The 24,525-nt window shown below is 46.6% G+C and overlaps 1 protein-coding gene across 2 annotated transcripts in view; it reads left to right on the forward strand.

Annotated features, from left to right (window-relative positions):
* slc20a2 (solute carrier family 20 member 2) overlaps nucleotides 1-24,279 on the forward strand; it is a 38,594-nt gene extending 14,315 nt beyond the window's left edge. For both annotated transcript variants that reach the window (XM_079160914.1, XM_079160915.1), the window contains exons 2-11: nucleotides 8,810-9,388; nucleotides 11,085-11,225; nucleotides 11,727-11,812; nucleotides 13,069-13,165; nucleotides 13,395-13,514; nucleotides 14,672-14,905; nucleotides 15,891-16,536; nucleotides 16,720-16,905; nucleotides 19,700-19,784; nucleotides 23,452-24,279. In XM_079160914.1, the coding sequence (XP_079017040.1) occupies nucleotides 9,100-9,388; nucleotides 11,085-11,225; nucleotides 11,727-11,812; nucleotides 13,069-13,165; nucleotides 13,395-13,514; nucleotides 14,672-14,905; nucleotides 15,891-16,536; nucleotides 16,720-16,905; nucleotides 19,700-19,784; nucleotides 23,452-23,616 (2,049 nt within the window). In that variant the 5' untranslated portion in view covers nucleotides 8,810-9,099 and the 3' untranslated portion in view covers nucleotides 23,617-24,279. The remainder of the gene's footprint in view (nucleotides 1-8,809; nucleotides 9,389-11,084; nucleotides 11,226-11,726; nucleotides 11,813-13,068; nucleotides 13,166-13,394; nucleotides 13,515-14,671; nucleotides 14,906-15,890; nucleotides 16,537-16,719; nucleotides 16,906-19,699; nucleotides 19,785-23,451) is intronic.
* The last annotated feature ends 246 nt before the right edge of the window (nucleotides 24,280-24,525 follow it).

Genomic DNA, 24,525 nt, shown 5'->3' on the forward strand with positions numbered 1-24,525 from the left:
GGGAGAGAGGCTGAGAAAAGTGACGTGTGGATGGCAGCCAAACGACTGTTGAGATAGAGTCTGCGTGTGTGTGTGTGTGTGTGTGTGTGTGGCTAGGCTCATCTCATCACATGACTCTTGTGTAACTCGCACTGTAGCTCTCCTTCTTGAACACGCGTCTGCATATTAGATATCGACCAGAGTGACCGAGGGGAACGCCGCCGCTCCTAACACCCTTGATCCGTCCGCATGCCTTTTCTCTTTTCTCCAGGCCAATCCACACATCCACATGAATTGGCTATTGGCTGCCTCCTCTCCGTCCGTCCGTGCTCTGTGCCAGTCGGCTGCGAGTCCGGTCCCTCTCCGCCGCTCGCCATTGGCTGGTGCGCGCCGTGAATGAGGATACTTCCCTTTTAAGAGGCAGTCTAGACTCAGCTGGCTGCGCTTCTCTCTCTCTCTCTCTCTCTCTCTCTCTCCTCCTCTCTCTCCCCCTCTCTCTCCCTCTCTCCGTCTCTCTCTCTCCGTCTCTCTCTCTATCCCTCTCTCTCCCCCTCCCTCTCTCTTTCTCTCTCTCTCTCCCGCAACAGCACCACAACCTGCTGATATTCTAACCAAGCCTCTCTCTTTCTTCCTCTCCTCCTGTCATCAGCTGTTCTCTTCCACTCAGAATCCCCCCCCCCCCCCCCCCGTCACATCACATGCTCCCCTCCTGGTTTTTATTCCCCCGGTCCATTCCATCTTTTTCTCTCTCTCTCAGTCCCACCGTTTCTCCGTGTTTTCTCGTCTCTGACATACACTCGTCTCCCACCACTTTCTCACCCTCCACTGAGGAGACATGAAGGTGAGTAGAGTTCATTTCCAGGCTTTTTTTTTTTCACCTCTCTGTTTTTTTTTTTTACTTTCCGGTAGACGTGAGCATCCTGTGTCCTTGGAGGCACGCACTGCGGTTGCGTACGCTTCAGGTGTAACAATTAGTCAGCGCCGGTTTAGCGGTGCCGCCGTGAGTCATCATCTGACGCTGCATGCGTGTTCTAGCTCTCTGCCCAGCTGATGAGAGGAGGAGGGGTGGGGGATCCTGCGTGCGGGTTGTGCAGCCGCGTGTCAATGCAGGCTGCAGCTCGTGACACAGTGTTTTCTGCACCGGCTGTGGTGCAGTGGCATCTCGGACAGATTAGTGAGCGAGCAGCGACGGCAAACAATCGGAGCAGTGATGGCAGTGATCAGTTTTATCTGTTCACGGCAGCACGACATGGCCAACGCTTCCCAGAGGTCAATGTTGTGACCCGGAAACGATGCTCTGCTCGGGCGGTGATGCGGCTGCAGAGTTAAGATTGTCCACAAAAACAATGTACGGCACAAGTCCCCTCATTAAAACCTTCGATGTGTCCTCCAGACATAGAGGTCTCGGCCTTTTTTTTCTCGTGCCCTCATTATGTTTTGCCACCTGACACGCACAGGAAGAAAATGTGTCTGCCAGAAATAATCCTCAAGAGCATGTTGCCTCAGAGAGTCTGTCACTTTCCAGTGTTTTTATTTGGGGTAGCTTTTTTAGAGGGGCGGTTTATTTCAAGCAGAGTATGAGATAGTGAACGGACTGCACTTACAGTACATAATAGTGCTCATCCACTATAGTGGAAAAACAATCGATTTGCAGTTTGCCACACACACACACACACACACACACACACACACACACACACACACACACACACACCACAGCCATGGCAAGGTGCTGGCCCGCCCTTTGAAAGCTACTTCAAGGACAGTGGTGAGTTGCTCAAGTACACAAGGAGCGGGGCAATAAACCGGCAATGATCAGTTAACTATCTGCTCTGAGCCACAGCTACCCCCAGAAAGTAAAGTTGGTATTCAACAAACAGTTACAGAAATTGGCAAAATAAGAAAATCTCATAAAGCTGATTGCATAAGAAATGGTGAGAATAACGGGATATTCATAATGACTTCAAAACAATATCATAATAATTGATCACCTAAAATTCACCTGATGTTATTCAGTGTTAACAACAGCGATCAACCTCGGACAGCTCCCACATCCCGGTGGTCTCGGGTTCAGCACCTTGGACAGCGGCAGTGGTTCTCATTGTGCAGAACGTTCTCAAAGATCCACCCGAGCTGGCTTTCATTATAGCCGAACATGTTTTCTGTCGTGTGGTCCGGAATCCTCTAGACGGATAAAGTCCCGAAAAGAAAAGAAAGCTCTATGACGCAGTATCAGTGTTTTTAATTCCAACACGGTATTTTGTTGTGTATTAGAAATGAAAATGAAGCATGAAATTCCTTTTTAGTGCGGTTGTGAAAGCAGCCGGCGGGAAATATGTGCATGTCTGAATGATAACTCTGTAAAAACTATTCAAGACGTGCTTTGTCCCCCTGTGAGGGGCTTGCCCGCGATTTGTCTCCAACATCTCTCGTAAAGTATTTTATTGAGCAGGCGAGTAATTCCTTCCCTCTGGTAAAGATCCCACTTTTCTAATTCCATTCAGCATTCTATCAGCAAAGCAGCAGCATATTCGTGACGTACATTCTCACCCAGTTGAAAAGAGAACCTTCACGGCGGTTGCATAATATTTTGCGCAACTCGTTTTCTTTATGTATTTTACTCTTTGCTTTCAAAAGACTCTTAGACGTTTTCAAGGTCCCAGTGATTCATCCACTGGAGCCGTGCGAACGCTCACAAGTCACACGGCTTGATTGTGCAGCTGGAGATGGTGAGGAGCCCCCCCCCCAAACAGAACCGAAGATCATATGGCCGATCTATTGGCAAGAAATCCATTTTTATATGAGCTCTGCTTGGCCTGCATCGCACACATGGATGGAATCTGAAACTGGATCCTGGCGCATACTCTGCTCTCTGAATGTAAAAATCGATGTATGTAGCTGTTGATTTGCTACTCAAGGTCAAAGCTGTGTGTTCCACGCTCAAACGGCGCGACACACATTTAGACATGTACTCGTGTTCGAGGAGAGAGCAGGGGCCAAGATGGTAGTTTGTGCTGTTGAACATAACATGAACATACGTTTACATTATTTCCTGCAGGCGCTTTGGTGTCCTGCCATCCCAGAAATCATACAATTTAAAGGAATTGTTTGACATCTTTGGGCAAACATTCCCTTTGTTTTCCCAGAGTTGGATGAGACGATGGATACCACTCGTCTTGCCTGTATTTTCTATTTTTACCGACAAGCATTGAGTCAAAGCTACTACAAGGAACTTTCGTTTTGTGTTGACTTTGGCGGTCCCTGTGGACGAAAGTGGAAGTGTTTCCAAGCACCAGAATCCCTTTAGAAAACCTCTTATTTTACTGCAGCAGGCGTCTACGTGCATTCCTGGTTCTGGTACTCCCACGTGTCCCTTATCTCCAGCGGGCCCAGCAATACGCCCTTGGTCTCCAGCAGCGATGTGTTGGGTACTGAGCGAAAAACCCTATTGATGTCCTCTACAAAGTGAGAACTATCCATCTAGAAATTGTCTATCTTATCGGGGTGAAGGTCGACATGTACGACGTACGGCTCTCTGATTGGTCATTTTGGTTTCGGTCTACTACATCCTGTAACCCTGAAAAGGGCTGTTGAGGCAGGCTTTTGACTACTTGACATATTTGACCTTCTTTTAGGACTGGGGAACCTTTTGAGTCTCCTCTGTAGCACAGCGGTCAATAAGAGGACTCCACAGGTTACCGCGAAACTATTTAGTCTCGGAGGAAATACTTCTTACGTGCACGACTGGGAGCAGGGGCGTGAGGTCTTCAGAATGGCCCGAGCATCAGCTGCAGCTGTCACGTTGAGTTTCCCTGTTTAGACAGTTGAAGACCCGATTAAAAAGGCCCGGTTAATGTGTCGGCGCTGACGCTCCAGTCACTCACCGTTCCTCGTCCACACACTTGTTCTGTGCTTTCTCCGGGTGTCGTGTTTCTCCGTGTCCTCTGTGGAGTCTCTGGTTGTGCTTGGTGGAGGGCCATGATCGACTGTGTGGTTCTCTGGAGGCGGGTTAGACATTTACACAGTGGCTTGTGTTAGTCTGTTCCTGTCAATATATTGACTGTAAAACGTGTTATTTATATAGCACCCCTCAAAAGTGCTAGATAGGTTCAATTCAAATGAACATATTATAAATCGAGGTGTTATAAATAGTCTCAAAAACCTTTCTTTTTGTAGTTTCTGTTAGGCACTGGTGTTAGTATTACTTATCATGCACTTTACATTTTATGTACACTTATCAAATCTTATAGTATCGTAGGGTATCTTATGGTATCTTATCGCATGGTATGGTATTTTATCTTATCTTATGGTATGGTATCTTATCGTGTCTTAATCGTATCGTATGGTATCTTATGGTATCGTATGGTATCTTATGGTATCGTATGGTATCTTATGGTATCGTATAGGGGTGCAACGGATCGCAAAACTCACGGTTCGGATCACGGTTCTTGAGTCACGGTTCGGATCTTTTTTTGGATCAGCAAAGAAAAGGGGAGGAGACAAATATAACGTTGCTTTCCATTTATTAATTAAAGAAAGAACTTTGGGCTATAGTCTTACATGAAAACAAAAATATTGAAGATGTCCAATTTGAAACAAAATGAAATAAATAAAACATTCAAGAATACTCAATTCTGTTAAGCTTAAGTGCAACATGAGGTATGTTGATACCTTCTTCCTTTGATCAATGTTGAAGAAAAGAAACCAGCCAGTGTCTACAGCAGGGGTCACTAATTGGCGGACCGCGGTCCAGATCTGGACCCAGACGCCGTTGTATCCGGACCCAGGACCTAAAACCGATAGATAATTGAGAATTATTACATTTTGACGGAGCGCTTCTATTTTAACAGAGATGTCATCTCACAAGACGAGCTCCAAAAAGAGAGAAGTGTTCTGAGAGACCAGCCTTTAATTAAGAATGGACAGACTCGTTCAGGTGAAATCTTCCCACGGCGTACCCACTCACATCTGAAATGAATTCACAGAAAATAAACGTAAGAGCCCAATATGATCAGAATCCTAACACTTTAATTCACTGCCCAACATTGATGTTAACATAGAGAATAGAGCGGAAACAAGTGGATAAATAACCACAGATAAAGTCCATGCTCACTAGTTGTGTACTTTCTTTATTTGATTTGACAGTTGTTGACTACACAGAGACGTTACTACTACTAGGCTTCTTGAATATATATATATATATATATATATATACAGTATATATGGCACTACATAGTGCAAGTTAGATGTTATTGTAATGTTCCGGACCTTTGCACGAGGAGATTTTCTCAATCTGGACCTTTTGGAAATTGAATTGAATACTCCTGGTCTACAGCATCAAAAAAGTGAAAAGAAAGAAAGCAGAGCAGACCAGCGCTAGCCTCCACTGTTTCAACTGAACTGAACTGCAAGGCAACAACTTGGGTCTATGTTTACTTCCTGTCAGGTTATTCATTCAAATACACAGCAATAATGTTTACAATTACTGTGAAATGGTCTACAACTTTAAAACGTTTTTCAAAAAGTTGAGAATATCTCCATTGTCTGGGGAGAGGGTAGACCTTTCTGTGGTGACTGGGATGTTGCTATCAGGCCTGTCTAGCTTCACTCTGCTGCTTCTGTCAGCACCTGCACCAGGTGTGTGTCTGTGTGACTCTCACAGAGGGGGGCGTGTCTACAGCACCGGACTATGAATCAACCACTCCGCCTTGATGAAGTGAGCGGTCACAGCTCTCCGTTGCCCCGGAGGCCCACCCGTCTGTGTCCTGATCTTTTCCTCTTCATAGAGGAACGATCTTCATCCTGAAGTGGGTGCGTGAGGGGATTTCGTAGCGTGGCTCAAGCACTTTAACCAGAATTTGAAATCCTTTGTTTTCCCCAACGGAGAATGGTCTCATGTCTGCAGCAATAAAGACCCCAATAGATGTTGTAATAGTTTCAGCCCGGTCTGATTCTGCCACAAACGCTTTCTTAAATGCTGCGATGATACCTTGTTGTTGTTGTTGTTGTTGTGGCTTGGCCCCCCGTCGCTGACAGACTGGGGTGGTGGCGCTTCAAACTGTACTGCCTTTATCGTATGTCTTTCTCTTTAAACAACGCCTACATACCATAATGGTTTTGTCCACCACCCTCATCCCGTCATTATAAGTTACAGGGAAGACAAAATGCTCCCAAACTTGCGACTTCAATGACATTGGGGGCTTCTCAAGTTCCTCCGCTCCTCCGCTCGCCATGACTTTCACCGTTAAATGCTGTTAAGCTGCTCCGTTCACGTGAACACACTACTGCTTTATATCTGTTCACTGACACTCTGCTTTGATATTCAGGGACTTGTTACTTGAAAAGGAACCGCAGCAGTAAAACTTTATTACACTATGACGAATACACTGTAAAAAAAATGGTATCGTATCTTATGGTATCTTATTATTATGACATCGTATCTTGTGGCATCTTATTCTATGGTATCGTGGCGTTTCTGATAAACCACCCTACTTGTAAGGGCCAACTACAGCACTTAATGAATCAATCACATTTTAGAGCTTCAGGTAGAAACCCTACCTGTGATTGTGTTGTTAGGTTTGGTCATAAATTATTAATTTAGTTAATCTCTTACTAGCAATTGTCCTGATGGACATGAGTTCATGACTTCAGTTTATGAACTTTCAGCCTGAGAGTCTCTCTGACTCTTTGAGTCCAGGGCCTCTGATCCTTCGCTCTGATCTTTCGCTCTGATCTCTGTCTGGAGGGAAGCAGGTGAAAAAACAATTTCCCTTCAGGGATCAGTGAAGTATCGCAACATTTTTTTTACTCCGTCTTTTTGAGATTTGGCAAACCCTGAGCTAAAAAAAACAACTGCCCTCACTTAATGTGAGGAAAATGATTCAAGATTTTAAAGCGCTGCTAGATCTTGATTGTTAGGCAGGTCTTGGCAGACCTGCGTGTGTGCGTGTGTGCGTGTGTGCGTGTGTGCGTGTGTGCGTGTGTGCGTGTGTGTGTGTGTGCGTGTGCGCGTGTGCGCGTGTGTGTGTCTTGTGGTTCAACACAGGATAAGGGGTAGCAGTACGGGACCTGCTCCAGATGGAGCTCTCGGTCAGGAGGACTTGCTGAGGGCTATTTCGAAAGGAGCTGCCCGTCCCCACGCGATGGGGAGCGCACAGTCGGTTCATGTCGAGGGAATGTGCTGCGAGCTGTTTACATTCAGTGCTCCCCCATTAACAATTGGCTTAACCAAAAATGGAAATGTGCTGCCATTAACCGCTATAAACGACTTTGATTATGTGGCCGAGACAAAAGAGGAGAGAGAGAAGCCAGAGCGAGTCATTTGTGGTGTGGAGGTTTCTCAGGGACCACCAGAGGCTTCAGTGTTGGTGGCCTCATCATCTCCTCTTAAAGCACGTCGTCATCGTTTGCATGTAAATATGACGTGGGAAGTTGACGTGGGAAGTTGTTAAGTGTTACTCTCGTTTTAGGAGGGCTGCGACTCCCGCCGGTTTGATTCATCCATTGATCGTTTCATCTACAAAAAGTCAGAAAATAGCAATAAAAATGTCCTTTACGAGCTCCTATAGGCAAGGACGACGTCTTCCAATGTCATGTTTTGTTGGACCGAGTCAAAAAACTGAAAGATGTTTGGTTCACAGTGACAGAAAGCCAAGAAAAGCAGCAAATCGTGACATTGTAGAAGCTGAAACAAAGAGATTTTAGAAAGTTTTCTTTCAAACAAAAGATAATTAGATTAACAACAATTAGATTTTATGTAGCTCAACTACTCTGGATTTAAGTATTCTCAAATCATCATCCAAACCACTGATCCTTTTCATCATGCTTATTGTTTGACTATATATAGACTTAATAGCTGTAATGTACAGCAACTTACATCTGAAATAATTCTTTATATTTTAGGTTAAGAAAAAGACGAGAACACAGAAGTTGTACATTCTCTACTCTCTCATCAGTCTACTTACCTAACGGCTCCCACCTCTCGCAGCAGTAAAGCGTCACTGCTGATGTTCTTACTGCATTGCAGTCTCAACTTAAATCCATGCACTTTTTTATGTTGTACTGCAGCAAAGCTTTCGCTATGTGTTTGAACTTGCTTGTTACAAAAAAATCTTTTGCTGAGGCTGGAAAAGAGCAAATATTAGAATGTGTAACGCAGTCGGGCTCGAGAACTGTTTCACGTTCGCTCTCAGGCACCTCACGGACATCCTGATGTGAAACATTTAATCTAATTGGTAATTCTGCCTATTATCAGCTTTTGACATCACTGTGTCAGACGTGAAAATGTATTTATATATTTATATATATATATATATATATATATATATTCTGGTGGTCTAATATGGGAACTCGGTAAATGTGTGGCAAAGGGGCAAAACATCATGTGAAATAGAAGCAGGTTTTGGCAGTTTAAGAGCATTTAAGAGCTCGCTCTGATATCGGGGGGGGGGGGTCGCTCGTATCCCGCTCTGGATGCCGCGGTCTTTTTATAGTCCCGCCACTAACAGCAGGCCCTCTGAGCGCTCTGATTCGATTTCTTTGAAGTGCAGACTGTGGTGTCCTATTGTGGCTGTCTGAGATGTCCTCAGCCCCCCCCCCGCTCCTCTGGAGTGCACTGCCCCGTTTTTTATCAAAGCCAGTTCTGCATTGTCATCTTCCATCCTCAATCCCTTTTTTTCTCTCTCTCTCTCTCTCAGTCCCTCCCCTCCTTTGTTTCAGCTCCTCTGAAGGGAGGTGTTGTCAGATGGTAGCCACTGTTGATAAAGAGCCGTCATGGCTCATGACACTAATCTGTCTCTGCGTCTCTCGTCCCCCTTTTTTTCTCCGGCAGGTGAAGGATCGCGCGGACAGGCCGTCTCACACTAAGCTATGGAATGCTCCCCGCACCCACCATCACTAGTCTCCAATCTCCGGACTGAGCTCCAGACGCTTAGTTAGCGGCTGTGCTTCTCCCCTCGAACTCTTTACAACCAGGGGACGAAGAAAAGAGGAGTGGACTTGGCTTAAGTCCTCCGCTACAAGCGCACAGAGCACTTCTTTTTTTATAAAAAAAAAAAGAATTATTTTAGCTATTTTTGTTTTTTTCCACTTGGATTTTTAAAAACCAAAAATCATATCAAGATGGATATGGAGGCGTATCTGTGGATGGTCATCCTCGGCTTCATCATTGCCTTCGTGCTGGCCTTCTCGGTGGGCGCCAACGACGTGGCCAACTCCTTCGGCACGGCGGTGGGCTCCGGCGTGGTCACGCTGAAGCAGGCGTGCATCCTGGCGTCCATCTTCGAGACGCTGGGCTCCATGCTGCTGGGGGCCAAAGTCGGGGAGACCATCCGGAAGGGCATCATCGACGTCAACCTGTACAACGAGACGGTGCCCGTGCTCATGGCGGGGGAGGTCAGCGCCATGTTCGGTGAGTCGGACTGAATTTTCCCCAGCTGGCGCGGAGCTGAAAGGGTGAAGTCGATTATTCAGTATTATTATTGTTATATCAAGAGAAACCTCTGTGAAGTCTAACTTCCCTCTAGGTAAACCTTTTTCTTGCTGATGTTCTTTGGGAAGTTAGTTCCATGGAATCATTGATATCAGGACAAACAAATGGTGAAAAATGAGCCACAAGTTCCGACAGCCCATGGTGACCTCTTCTAACCGCTTGTTATGTCCGATCAACAGTCTGAAACCCAAAGATACTTCACGGTGATATGAAACAGGGGAACTTACCATTTCAGCTCTAACAAGTATTTCTCTATATATACAGTATGTATGTATTTCTGTATTTCAGATATCGTGGAGCAGTCCCTGCCGTTTCCTCTGCTTTGCATGTTTAATCATTTGAACACCTGTTGGTTCATGTAAATGGGGAGCACTGTAAACAGCTCATACCCTGACCTGAGGGCAGACACAATAGCATGTCAGACAGCGTTAACACATGACTGATCCTGGATCTAGACACAGAGCTCACGGAACAGCTCTGAAGTTTGAGATTTTCCCAAAATGGCAAAAGAATTAACCAAAACTACAAAATATCATAACTGTAGCAGGTTTGTTTGCACTCTTAGTTGGTAAAAGTTCATTTGGAGAACATCTGCTCTTGTTTTCATAAAACGAGTTTTGTCCTCGCAAAGTTTCAAAAGCACCCTCCTGACAAACACCGTGAATAATGTATTTCCAGATGAACCTCGTGAAATGAAGTTTTGCTTATCAACCTTGCAGCCGTCGTCCTGGCATTAGAAAACATTAACGGTGAAGCACAGTAGCTTTACGCGTCGGCATCAGATTGCCTCAGCAGACAATGTGGGGGGCTCCCCGCCACTTTAATGCCACTTTAACAACGTAGTAACTGCTGGGAAGAACGGCGATAAATAAGCCCGCGTTATGCACGGGGGGGGGGGGGATTCCCTTGTGTCGCTGACAATTCAGGTGTGTCGTGCCGCCGGCCACCGCTAGTGAATGTTGGGGAAACATTGAACAGTTCTTCTTGATAATCCGCTGGCATACTGTTCATACAGAATCAGGAAGCAGTTTGAACTTCTGCATTTGATTAGATAACAGCAGGGAAATGCTTCCAATGCACCCAGCAGGTTCACAGAAGCCCGACAATGAGACTCTGAGGTCATATTATCCAAATAATAACAATTGACCTGCGGGAAAAGATAGTGTGAACAGGCATATTTGTCTTGATAAATCAATGATGTCTCGAAAAATGTTCCATTATTCTTCATGTTGTTTCCTCACTATGAGATACATTTCTTGCTGCAGGCTTTCACTGTTTGTCAAACTCTTCCTCCGTCATGTATAATCCCCTATGTGGAGAGCACTGCAATTACCGCACCTCGTTTAGCAATTTCAGATTCAAGGTCTTTTTATGACGGTGTTTACAGTAAACACGCGTAGGCGTTTTGAGGTTGGTTCTCTTGGGGCCAAAACCTTTACAAACAGTCCATACCGAAAGCAGCCATTTAGCATTTCAAACAGCACTTTTTTTGTCTTCAATCCAGTGACGCAAATAACAAAACGTAGTAGTACAAATACTTTGCTCCAGAACTTCACCATTGACGATCAGATATGAAAGTGTTTCTGAGATGCGCGTGTCTCTGCTTGGATCACAGGGTCGGCCGTCTGGCAGCTGATCGCCTCCTTCCTCAAGCTGCCCATCTCCGGGACTCACTGCATCGTCGGCGCCACCATCGGCTTCTCCTTGGTGGCCATCGGCACCAGGGGCGTGCAGTGGATGCAGCTCGTCAAGATCGGTAATGGCCGGGGGTTTGGGTTAGGAGACCAGCCTGTCTGCTGTTTACTGTTTGTCCTTGTGTCCGCACCCGACTCTTTACATGACTGAAAATACACTAAATATTGCCATGTTGAGATATCTCCAGTGCAGCTACAGTGAAGCATTAACAGTAATCACCAGCTTGTTTTCAGCCAGGACGACTCCCTTGAGCCCTTTACACAGAGAGCGATTCATAGCAGAGGAGACAAGCGTCACCAATTCCTCCTCCGTTTAAGAGTCTCAATAGACCAGCATGCAATGCATTCACATACTGAATGGTAAAATAAACTCAGATAGAGGGAGAAAAACATGTATGAAGCACAGCTTGATTTAAAAAGAAATAAAAGGTTTTACCTGTTTCTGAAGAGTTGAAACTCATTTGGGGAAATTACTGTTAAACCAAAAAATCTGGGAACAAAAAGTAGTAATCATCAATACTGTATCAATGGCTGATTGTGGTCCGCTGTTCTTTTCTCTCCAGTGTCGTCGTGGTTCATCTCCCCTCTGCTCTCTGGACTCATGTCTGGACTCCTCTTCCTGCTCATCAGACACTTCATCCTCAGCAAGGTGGGCTCACAGCACGACACTGTCTCTCACACAAACGTCCCTCCTCATTAAACGTATTTCTGCTTCAGCGACACGTCAGACCTCATGAACTCGCAGGCCGTTAGCCTTTAAATAACAACACTGACTGGACGTGCAGGGTCACAGTGAGTCGTTGGTCCACGAGTGCAAATAGAGTCTAGTGTGCACGTGTCCACACAAACCTGTCCAGAGAACTTCAGCACAGATTTTTAAAAATCTATTTGATTTGGCAACAGCCGCATATTTGCTGTTACGTAACGGGCAATCTGTGGCAGACCAGGAAGAGAAAAGTGTTGAGCGTTCACGGCTGCAGGATCACGTATGAATGAGTCATATTTATGTTTATATGCAGCTGGGTCAAACTCATCTCCGTCTCCGCACGCTATTTGCATCAGGACTATTTAACACTTCTGTTATATTTATACCGTCAGGAATTGTTGCTTTTCAAGGCGGCGTTTCACAGACTTTAAAGCTCAGTGGGTCGGTCATATCGCGTTTCAGACTCCTCATAATAGTAAACCACGCGTTGTGCAAGAGTCAATTGTTTTACCGCGTCGCATTCTTTCACTGTATCCACATCTTGAACTTCTGACCCCAATAAGAAGTTGTGGTTTTATTAGACTGATATGTACTCTATGCTTGGCGTCGTCGTTGCAAAACAAAAACACATACTATAACGATAAAATAATAAAGATATAAAGAAATGTTTTTGCCTTCCTATTTGACTGTATATTCATCTGATTCTGTGTAGGTGACCCTGTTAATGAACAGCTGTTTACACACGATACTCGCACATGGTTTTGACAGATCTAACATAACCGTGTCTCAACTTATTGTGCATTTTTAGTCAGTAGTTTCCCTCGCTCAGAGCGACACTGAGCAAAGGAGGACGTTTAGAGCGGCCAATCATGGCAGGCTGGTCATCAAATAGGAAATTAGATAGACAGATTAAAAATACAGCAGAAGTAGGACGAGGCGATAATCACAATTTACTGATAGGGATCCAATAATCTGCCGAATCTTTTTTCTTTTTCTTTGATTAATTGTTTTGTTTTTAAAATATCAGAAAAAAGTGAATTTTGATTTGCCAAAGCGACATCTTTATTCTTGTTGTTTTATCTGCCCATCAGTCTTAAACCCCAAAAGATTCACTTTAATATATATATAGTTGATCAGCAATAAGAACGACTCCTCAGTCACTGTCCTGAAGATCCATCTGTGTGTTTTTGCCCTCACAGGAAGACTCCGTCCCCAACGGCCTGCGAGCGCTGCCCGTCTTCTACGCCTCCACCATCGGAATCAACACCTTCTCCATCATGTACACTGGAGCCCCGCGTAAGTGTCCTGCTGTCTCTGCTCATTTAGTGTGACGCCGGTCCACCATCAAATTATCACCTCTGTCTTAACGGGCGATGGCGCCGGTGTCGCGCGCTCGCTCCAGATTCCTTTTGAAGGTGTGACGAGAGTATAAGTGGATTATAAAAAAACTACTCGCAAGATGTTATTTTCTTATGTGTGTGTGTGTGTGTGTGTGTGTGTGTGTGTGTGTGTGTATTCATTGCAGTGCTCGGGTTGGAGATGCTACCAGTGTGGGCCATCTTCCTCATCACTTTAGCTGAGTCGCTGATCTGTGCAGCTCTGGTCTGGTTTTTGGTCTGTCCCTGGATGAGGAGGAAAATAGCAAGTAGGTATCTGTGTGTGTGTGTGTGTGTGTGTGTGTGTGTGTCTTCAGTCTTTCTCACGCCATCTGAAAGCCCAGCACTCTGACCCCAGCCTGACAACAGAGCCCCAGCCTCCGCTCTGACACCAAACAAGGGATGCCAGCGGATGTGTTTGCTCGTTGGCGTCTGCCAGAGCCACTAAAGAGCCACCAGAGAAACCCCCTGAACTCTGCGCGGTGCTCCACTTCCTTTCCTTTTAGACACTTGGATGTTTTTAGGCGCACAGCTACTCGGCCAGATGCTAAGGGGTTAAGATCGTAGCCCCGCTGTGGAGAAAGCTTTCAGACGGAGGTTAGGAATTGTTCCTTTAATGGGAACATCCACCCGCGGCGACGCTTTTACAACACTTGACACATTGAATAAAACGGTGGAGCATCTGAGGGAGCGGTGGACATAAGCAAGAAATAAATAGAACTCAACAGGATAAATAAGAACTTCAACAACAATCCAAAGACAAAGCTACAAGCTAATTAGTAAGCTGCAATCCTGAGATGCCTGCAATATTTCCACAGTGATGTGGATAACACGAAGCTAATTTCTACTAGATTTAGAGAGCTTAAACCAAAAAAAAGTGCTGTTATTGGAGCGGTAACATTCACATTGTTTTCTGGAACTTTCCAACCGACCGCGACACGTGAGCAACTCTCTGTGTGTCGCGTGCCGGGGTCGGATGAAAGACCCCCGAATGCCTGTTAGGATTCAGGTGACCGCTGCATCCGTCAAAGCAAAAAACAGGCGACGGCTGAGTTTATGTGGGGGGGTGGGGGGGGGGGGGGGGGGGGGGGGGGGGGGGGGCATGAGGTCAGTCAACACTGGGATTAGTTTGGATCAGCTGATGGCTATATTTGTGTTTGTGGAATGTTACGGTAAGTTTTTCTAATTGGTTATTATTGATATTAGTGCAATACAGCTTGAACACATGCATGAAAAAAAATATTGAAAAATAGTTTGCCCTAATTACAAATAACCTGTTCTTTTCTACCAGCATTGACGTTTTCCATGTTTCACTGTCACACTGTAAATGTCTCTCTCAGAAATACTAGAACAGACGTCTGCCGTGTCAAAAACACAAGTTGCGTTCTGAACTTAACCCCCCCCCCTGTCGCTTGGCGTCCTTCAGGTCGCCTAAAGAAGGAGCAGGCTCTCTCCAGGATCTCCGACGAGAGTCTGGACAAGATCCCCGAAGAGGAGGAGGAGAGCCCCGTCTTCAAGGAGCTGCCGGGGGCCAAGGGCACAGACGAGGCCGTGCTGCCGCTCACGGGGGGCAGCAGCGAGCGGAGCGCCCGCGAGTTCAGCGGAGAGCTCTCTAACCTGGCTAATGGAGGCAACGTCCTGCCCAATGGCAGGGTGTACGGTAAAACTGGAATTATTATATATACATTATTATAAACACCATTGATTCTAGATGTGGCAGTAGATCACTATATCTGTTGCTCCATTAATGTGACATTTAAGAGGTCAGGAAGAAACCAAAACTACATCTTGTGTCGCGACTGAAATTCGTTTTGAATGCCCTCCTCTAGATGGCGTGTTTCTGGTTCCTTTATTTACAACAGATCAATGTGTGTAGTGCCTTCAGAGAAATATAAACTACAAGCTGAGATGTATTTATATTAGAAAAGCTGGATGGAAATCTAGTAAAACTTACTCAATTTCGGGAAACTACTTCTTGTTTTTTTGCCTTTAGTCGAAAAAGTTGACGTGCTAAATGAATTATGGAAACGCCTTTGACGGATACATTCTGAGGTAGCTAACATTTGGCTCACATGACTGATCAGCTGTTTCTGTCTTCTTCTCGGATGTCACCATAACGTTTGAATGCTCGTCTTCATCTTCGAAACGTGGCCAATATTAGCTGACATGACAGAACAACAGAAACTTGACCAATTTGGATTCCTGGGGACGTCTCTCTATTTCCCCTCAGTCAAGCCGACTGGTTTTGTCTCCGGTTCGTGACCTCTACTGCTTCTTCTGCTCTGGTTGCTGGTAGATTACAACCATGTGTAGCTTATAGCGCCGACTTCTGACCAAACTGTGCATTTCTTTTTTTCAAAAGTTCCCTTGAAATTCCTTTGACATTTGAATGGAAACATCCCTAATCAATACAAGACAACATTATAACAACACAATATCATTTTACACACAACACAATAATTCGTGATTCACCCATCAGTGGGTTTTTTATACAAAATAGGATATTCCACTATTTAATAAACTGAACTCTACAGAAACAGCTTCACATTTAGTTCCTCAGCCTCCGATAAGTTTCTGTATATTAAGGGAAGTAAACCGTAAACTCCTATTGAACTCCACTTTCATGAACGTCTCCTCTCCCTCAGGCCGGACCCACTCGATGACCAACGGCTGCCTCAAGTCCCCCATCTCCAACGGCAGCTTCACCTTCGACGGCCACGTGCGCAGCGACGGCCAGGTGTACCACACTGTGCACAAGGACTCGGGCCTGTACAAGGACCTGCTCCACAAAATCCACCTGGGCCGCATGGACGACAGCGACCGCTCGGGCTCCAACTCGGGCCAGCCGGACAACAACTACCGCCTGCTGCGGCGCAACAACAGCTACACCTGCTACACGGCGGCCATATGCGGCATGCCCGTGCAGCCGCTCATCCGATCGGAGTCCCGCGACGACAGCGAGAAGCTGGTGGGAGAGGGGGGCAGCGGCAGCGGCAGGAGCAACAGCGTGTCCTACTCCAAGAAGAGGGTGCGCTACGACAGCTACTCGTCGTACTGCAATGCCGTGGCGGAGGCGGAGATCGAGGCGGAGGAGGGCGGGGTGGAGATGAAGCTGGCCACGGAGCTGGAGGGGGTGGACGAGGATGGGAATCCGGTTCCCATGCCTCTGGACGACTTGGCCGAGGAGGACCATGAGGAGAAGGACAAGCCCGAGGTCTTCCTGCTCTTCCACTTCCTGCAGATCCTCACCGCCTGCTTCGGCTCCTTCGCCCACGGAGGCAACGATGTCAGGTGCTGCCCCCTGCTGCTACCCGATCATGTATCTCATGAGCTTTTTGCCCTATAGGATCACATACAAGTAAAGTTTCTGTGCCAAACAAATACAGGAAATCGGCTTTACCCATGTGATGTTCAGTCTAGCGTGAATATTAGAGGGGCTGTCTGAAGTCATACTCGATTTCCTCACCTCCGCAGCAACGCCATCGGGCCCCTGGTGGCGCTGTGGATGATCTACGACCAGGGCGGCGTGATGCAGGACGCCGCCACCCCCATCTGGCTGCTGTTTTACGGCGGCATCGGCATCTGCGCCGGCCTGTGGGTGTGGGGCCGCCGCGTCATCCAGACCATGGGGAAGGACCTGACTCCCATCACCCCCTCAAGGTGAGAACGGCACCGCGTGGGAGAGCGGGTGGGTGGGTGTTCGGGGGCTGCGTGTCTGTGTTTATGGAGAATTGTAAGAGTGAGAAAGAAAGAACTGGATACGAGGGAGAGAGAGAGGCGGACCTCCAATAAGCCTCGACATCCGGTGGAACGCCGTCCTTGGTAAGTGTTTCTGTGCACACACACACACACACACACAATGTCTTTTAATATTCTGTTAAATGTTATTGAACAACGGACTTTCATAAATCCACACTACGCTGGCATCAGAATGCACAAACCTGAGGCAGCATGATGACATTAAGCTGTAGTAAACCTGTCCGACTAATCAATGGTGATTGTCTTGAGCGTGCGCAGTCTCACCGCCCTCTGCTTCCCAAACGGAGATGCCGCTGCAGGCAAAACACCCTTTTACTACACAAGGAACCTGCAAGTACACGGTTATACTTTGGTTTTCTGTGTCGGCTGCGTCTGAAAAGGCCTCTCTGTGAATAGTATTTTTGTGATTACGGACAGTACAAAGGTGAAAGCATATTCTCCTTTTTTCAAACATTTTTCTCCCCAGAGACGTATAAAATGTTTGATGATAAATATATCATGATTACTAAACAACATCATTTGTATACTTTGTCCTACTCTATCACGTTGCTAATTCTTTCCCTGTAGTAGCCCTTTGCAGAGAGAATGCAGTAGGACTGATACTCTCTCTGTTTGTCTTCCAACCTTCGACCTTATTACATAACTGCTCTGAATAAATAAGTAGTCTTTCATGTATCCAGAGGGCACACTTCATCCCACAACCTAAGCAGCGAACGTCACGCATCCGTAACCACTGCTGCCCCTCCGTCCCTGAGATCGATCTCTCTCCCTCCGTCTCTCCTGCTGTCCCCTCGTCCTCCCACGCATTAGCTGAAGCGTGTGTGTGTGTGCGTGCCTACCTCGAGGTGGTTTGTGTGTTTCGTGTCAGCTGAAGAAAGCGAGGCTCTCCGCCTGCAGGTCGCTGTGCAGTGAATGTACTGTATGTGCAGGCATGCATGCATATTACGGTCTAATTGTTCCAAGTTTTCCGTGTGTATGTGTGTGTGTGTGTGTGCGCGTGTGTGTGACAGGGTAAGAGGAAGTTGTTTGGCATTCTGGATGAGGAGAGGTAGAACAGGGAGGGTGAGGGAGGGCCTGTCTTCTTCAAATGCGGGGGAGGGACACCAGGGGCACCCCCCCCCCCCCCCCCTCTGTCCTCCTCCTTTTTTTTCCCAAGTTCCTTCCTGCCCTCTCCTGTAAATCTCTTACTTTTTGCGGTTAACCCCCTTCTTCTTCTACTACTACTACTTATTCTTGCTTCTTCCTTTTCTTCCGTCCCTCCTGTCTTTATGTCTTGCTTTTTATCGCCGTGCCACCTCTAAATCTTCCCGAGACTCCCGCAGTCGTTCCCACTCTCATTATTTCTCCCTCTTTCTCCATTTTCTCCACCTCCTTGGCCCCTTCTCTCGCTGTATGCGCCTCTTTTTTCTTTCTTTCCCAATCGCCCTCTTTCCATCACTAGCGCAGTGTTTTGCCAGGTCTCGAAAGACAAATTTGCTCTGGTTCGCCGTTCTAAAGGCCCTCTTTTCCTCCGGTGTCTTGTTTCCACACATCAATCTGACAAAGAGGTTGGTTTGGGGCGAGGACAGGAAAGTGTGGGTGTAGTTGGGTGTCTGTAGTCGGGAGCTGAGCAGGGCCGGTGTAGCACTGCGACTCTTTCAAACTACAAATGTGGGTTTTCATCCTTGCTGCAGATCTCTTTGTGATGAGCTCATGCTGCGTGACACACTTACATAACTGACCCGCTACACAAAGGTTTGTCGGTGGAGTGAGTGGCGTCTGTCCAAGTCTTCAGAAAGATTGTCTCCTGATGAGTCGGCCTTTTTCACAGAAGACATTTTCGACTCGTCACAGTAAGAAAAGCACAAGTGAGGGCCGCATTCCATCCACCTGCTTTCTTACCTCCTCGATGACACCTGCTCAGTCTTTTTGTCTTTCTTGTTTGCTCAGCTAGACAGCATTCAGTAGATGGGCAGCCTGTTACCCCCCCCCCCGCCCCGAGCTCACCAGGACATCACACACCGGTCCTAATTATTTCTGCTCACGCCGCGAGGACAGACGCCCTGTTACAGACGGGTTCAAGTGAAGTTTAAGATTCAAGTCAAATCATTAGAACACGTCTGTGAAAGTTATTGACTTTTTTTTTCTGTTCACGACCAAAGATTGACTTTCACGTTGCTTTCCCACTCATCTGGTTTCTCTTCATTCTTTCTCTCTCTTACTTATGATTTTATAATCCGTAGTTTTTCATCTCAAGGGAATGCCTAAATGTTTTTTTGGGAGATGGGAGACATTTTGGTAGAATGATTTTCTCTGCCTGTCCACCCACTGGTCTGGTGTCAACGTGTGAATAATGTTCTGGTCAGGGGACACGTCTTCAGACGAAGGTTCTCCTAGTCGGCACGAGGCAGAAACTCCCACAATGCTGTCTGTGCAACCACATCCAAATGCTGTCTTTAGTGTGTGTGTGTGTGTGTGTGTGTGTGTGTGTGTGTGTGTGTGTGTGTGTGTGTGTGTGTGTGTGTGTGTTTCAGAGAGCGATATGTGTGCGATTACCATATGTTTTGTGTGTGTTGAGCCGACTTTTAAAGAGCTGTTCTCTAACTGTATTACTATGAATGTGGGCCGTGCCATCAGCAGCACACCCCAGACATTAAAATGAAGGATGTCTCTTTGTCCCCCCCCCCCCTCTCCTCTCCCCTCCCTCACTCCACAGTGGATTCACTATTGAACTGGCATCTGCACTCACAGTGGTGTTTGCTTCCAATATCGGAATCCCTGTCAGTACCACGCACTGCAAGGTATGAGCGAGTGGCCCCCTCTAACTGGCCTCTCACCCCCTCCCACAGGCACTTTTCCAGGGGATAGGGAGCTCACACTGCCTCCCGGGGGCACCGGGTCTCCTTCGCCTGGCTACACCGATTTAAAAAAAAAAAAAAAAAAAAAAAAAACTATTGCGATTCTCTTCACTGGATAAGTTAAAAGACAAACAGTTGGTGCTGTTCCCCAACCCGCCGCAGCAGTGTGCAGCCCCTCTCCCCTGTTTCTTTCCAGGAAAACTCGGATCCAGACCGGAAGACGTGGCGGACCCCCTCCGGGTCTTGACCCACCCCCATCAACATGGTGTCTCATCCTCTGTTTCATTTCCACCAGCTCTCTTCCATGATTTTATTTCCCTCTCAGCACTGGCATGGTTTGGTGTGTTGGGTCCTCACCTCCTGTGCTTGGCTACAGGACGCCCCCCCCCCCCCCCCCAACCCGACCCCCCCAAACCTCCCCTGCCGTACTTGTTTTCCACTCTTTTATTTACCTCTCTCCCTCTCCTCTCCACCTCTCTCTGTGTCTCTCCACTCATCTGTCTTCACAGCGGATTTTGCATTGAAGTAATGAGTGCGTTATCAGTGCTTGTTGCGTCAAATGTGGGCATCCCAATAAGCTCCACCCACTGCAAGGTATTGGTGTCATTGGTGGTGAAGCCACTTCACCGCTTCACCCGTAGCTCACAATCGCCAACGCCAATCACTCAACTCCCGAAAGTTGCTGATTTGACTTCTCCTGCAGTTTCCCCCCCGGCAGCGAAAATAAATTAGATATTGAGCAGTATATCAGTTATAGTAGAGCTGTACTACTACTACTACTACTACTACTACTACTACCGTACTTTTGGGAAGCGTTGAGAATGTATCGTCATCTAGTCATTCACATTCATTCATCACATTTCTCTGTAGGTTAAAATATCTTTACCGTTTTAACGCGCCGCTCTATGCTGGGCTTTTTATTGGCTCTGAGCAGTTGCCAGGCAACCAGTGGAGAATGGAGGAAGTTACTGCTCCCAGCCAAGAAATACCGCGGCAACGTAACCTCCTGTAAAAGGAGGTACTAGCTGGTTGGCAGATTCGTTGGACTGAGCCAGGCGAGCTGTTTCCTCGTCTTTATGCTAAGCTAAGCTAACTCACTATATATTCAACAGACAGACATAAGATAAGAGTAGAGCTGATATTCTCGTGGAACTCCGCCAGAAATCCCTAAACTGTATTTCCTTCAAATTGGTAGCCTGTGATGGGGGGGGGGGGGGGGGGGGGGGGACACGATCCTACTAAGTGATGAAAACGCTGCATCTATGAAAACATGAAGGCAACACCAGACTTGAGAAACGATCGTGTTTATGGTTTAGGTCAATATTTCCAAAATGTCTGCTGAAGGGAAACTGCACAAGACTCAAAACTGGTATTAAATTACTGCTGATCAATTTATCTAAACGTCAACATCATCATCCATATCTTATTTCCACCTCCCACTCTCCACATCCCTTCCCTAAAACCTTCCATAATCAACTGCCATGCCAAAATGCTAAATCTACTGATGGTTAGAGGTATATCTTATTGTGGTGGTGATTTGATTTTGTGGTTGTGTCGGGGGAGATGCCCAGGCGTTGTTGGACGAAGTCAGCACTTTAACGATATCAGTTTCAATTGAGGTTACTGTGAGGAACTTTAAACTGGTAATTATCTTCATTTTATACTGATGTCTCTATATGACCCACTTAAGTAGCTTGGCTATTTCTTTATAGTTATTCTCTACGGTTGTCGCCGTTGCCTCCGGCTCGGATTCCGCGCGAAATCATATGAAACCGTGCAGGTTCACCAGAAAGCCCTTCAGCTCAGACTGCAGCGGGGCCTCCCGCAGAGACCAGCCCGCCACAGACAGAACCCAGATCCGGCTTCACTGCATCCTTCGAACCAGGACTGCACGGAGCAGACTGGCAGACCCTTGCTGCAGTAGAATTACAGGTGTTCTTAAGGGACTCCGGTGCTCTGAAACACGACCACTTTCAGGGGCCGCTAAAATCAACACAGAAACGAGTTCCTTGCAGTAACTTTTAAGTAAGAAAGTAGCCAACAACACCTGTAAACATCTCCCAGAGAGAAAGTGAGAGCGAACGAGCAGTGACGGGCATCCGTTTAGTTTTTTGTCTCAGGTCGGAGTGAGCGCTCTCTTTCACTTCATTTGGCTTCTTCACTGATGTGCAGATGAGACTGAATGGATGCCCGGCCCCCGGGTGGGAGCACGTGCAGTGACGCGTCGTTTCAGAAGCTCTACAGGCGGTCAGCAGCCTCGAGGTCACGCTGCTGCATGCCTGAAATATGATAAACATGGTGACCACAGAGTTTAGGTATCACTTCACACAGGCTTTTTTGAAAGGCCACTTTCAGAATAAAGCTAAATATCTAAGATGAAGGAGACAAAGTAGAGTAACTTTCTGCGACCTTTCCTTCCCTGGAGGTATTTCAGTGTGGTCTAGTCTGACCCTTTTGAGTGAGACTGACCCCCTGGACCACAAACACCACTGGACTCTGCTGGCCTTCCACATTTAGTCTCCGGCGGGACAGAAGGCGTCTCGTGTTTCTTTGGCCGTATAAGAGCAGGCCCAGTTTAACCCCCGCCCTACCTGCAGCCTCACAGTCACTGCACGTGGCCCCGCCCACGCACTGAAACGTGTCCACGTGTCTCCTCCAACATGAATGCCACTGTTCTGATTCGATGACTTGAATAAAGGTGAGAGAAGAGTTCATGTGTGGACGTCTGACAGCAGCAATGACGCTTTCAGACGTCCACACAGATTAAACTCAGGTCGCTGTGACTTTTTAAATCGGCTTGCTCTGACTAACATAGACATTTTAGACCCAAACTGGTCGCGAAGAGCTGAAGGCCGATCACAGGCTTTTCTGTTCTGGTCACCTTTTGTTCACTTCCCTGTGGATCACTTTGGTCTGCTGAGGTACAGCTGTCAGGATGAAGTGTGGTAGAAATATCCAGCTAAAGTTAAACTACCTGAACATTCTACTAAACTAACCTTATATTTATCTTAAAGGATTTTACACATGAATCATGTGATCCTCTTATAACATATTGTTTCTATTGATTGGTGTAGCAAACAAATCTGAAATTGTTATTGTAACATATGATATCATGTTTTGGTGTTAGTTGCAGAGTGTTGGACACATTGTCCGTAGAGACATTTGAATCATCTTGAGTAACCGGGTCATGATTTGTGGAGAGTTAGTTAGGTTTTTTTTTTGGCGCTGTGAGCACCACAGGTGCCATATATAGTTCCATAGTATTAGAGAGAAGGACAATAGCTCCAAAACTACACAACTCACACCAAAGGTATCTAGACTGATAACTAGCACTGAAGGCAAGAGGAACAATACGTTTTGACTGTCCCTTTAATATGAAATACCCTCAATGGCAAAGCCAGAGGCCACAGACATAATGGAGAGCTAGATGGACAAATAACGGCTAAACATACAGAACACGGAAAACACACAAGCTGACATCTGAAATGATCAGCGTAAGAAAAGCCTGAACGACCTGCAGCTCTTCAATGTCTTTGACTTTGCCTTCTTAAAACGTTGTGATCCGTGCTGCTGCTGATTGTTTTCTCCCCCCCCTCCTCGGCACCTCTAGGTGGGCTCGGTCGTGGCCGTGGGCTGGATCCGCTCCAAGAAAGCAGTGGACTGGCGCCTCTTCAGGAACATCTTCCTGGCGTGGTTCGTCACGGTGCCCGTAGCCGGCCTGTTCAGCGCCGCCGTCATGGCTGTGTTCGTCTACGGCATCCTGCCCTTCGTCTGAGGGACGCTCGGCTGGGAGGGAGGACGGAGGAGGAAGAGAGAGTCAGAGAGAGAGAGAGGGATACTCGGGTTCAAAAAAAATCCTAGCTCGAGTGTCGGGGGTAGTACAAACGGTGGGAAACGAAGCGAGGGAAAGGGTGAGGGAGCAGAGCAGACAGACTGGGTTGTACTGTGGATGTGAGGAGGGTTGGTTCCTGTGCTGCCTGGCTCCGTAGTCCAGAGATCTCTTTTTGCCTCACTCGGGTCGGTTCGTATTTATTCTCTTCTTTCGGGCGCGTAAGAAAGCGTGCAGCCGACGTGTTTTCACCCGACCGTTCAATCGGCTGTGCCAATAATGGGGAGATTTTCCGTAACTCTTTTCTGTCTCATCATTTTAAAAAAAAACGAGAAAAACAAACACAAAATCATGAGTTTAAAAAACAAAAAAAGACTGCGCACCTACACTGCAGTAAAACTATAATCATTCTACCAGCAATGCCAGGTAGCATAGTCGGTCAAGTGCTCATTATTATTGTTCCAAAATGCCAGAAAAAAACAAACCCTGTACATATTGTTGTATTGGATTGAGTGTGATTTGTTGTATTGCGGCTTGCTTTAAAGTAAAGTAAAAAAAAAAAAAAAGAAGAAGAAGAAAAGATGTGCGTGTGGTAAACCGACCCATCCATCATCTCCCTTTGAACACACTAGCCAGCTACAACTAGGGCCAAATGGAAAGGACGCCTCAGAGAGAGGGCTGGTGGGACTGTCACTCTGCTACCTTTTCTTTTTTTTTCCACATGATACCACAGAAACCTGATTTGCTAAAAGAGTTGATTTTTTTTTTTTCTTTGTCAAGAGCTCCTGTATGTTTTTAGAGACGGATCTCATATTTTTTAATGATGTAATATACTGTAATTTGTACTGTAAATAC

Source organism: Pholis gunnellus, assembly GCF_910591455.1.
Source record: "Pholis gunnellus genome assembly, chromosome: 6".
Lineage (NCBI taxonomy): Eukaryota > Metazoa > Chordata > Actinopteri > Perciformes > Pholidae > Pholis > Pholis gunnellus.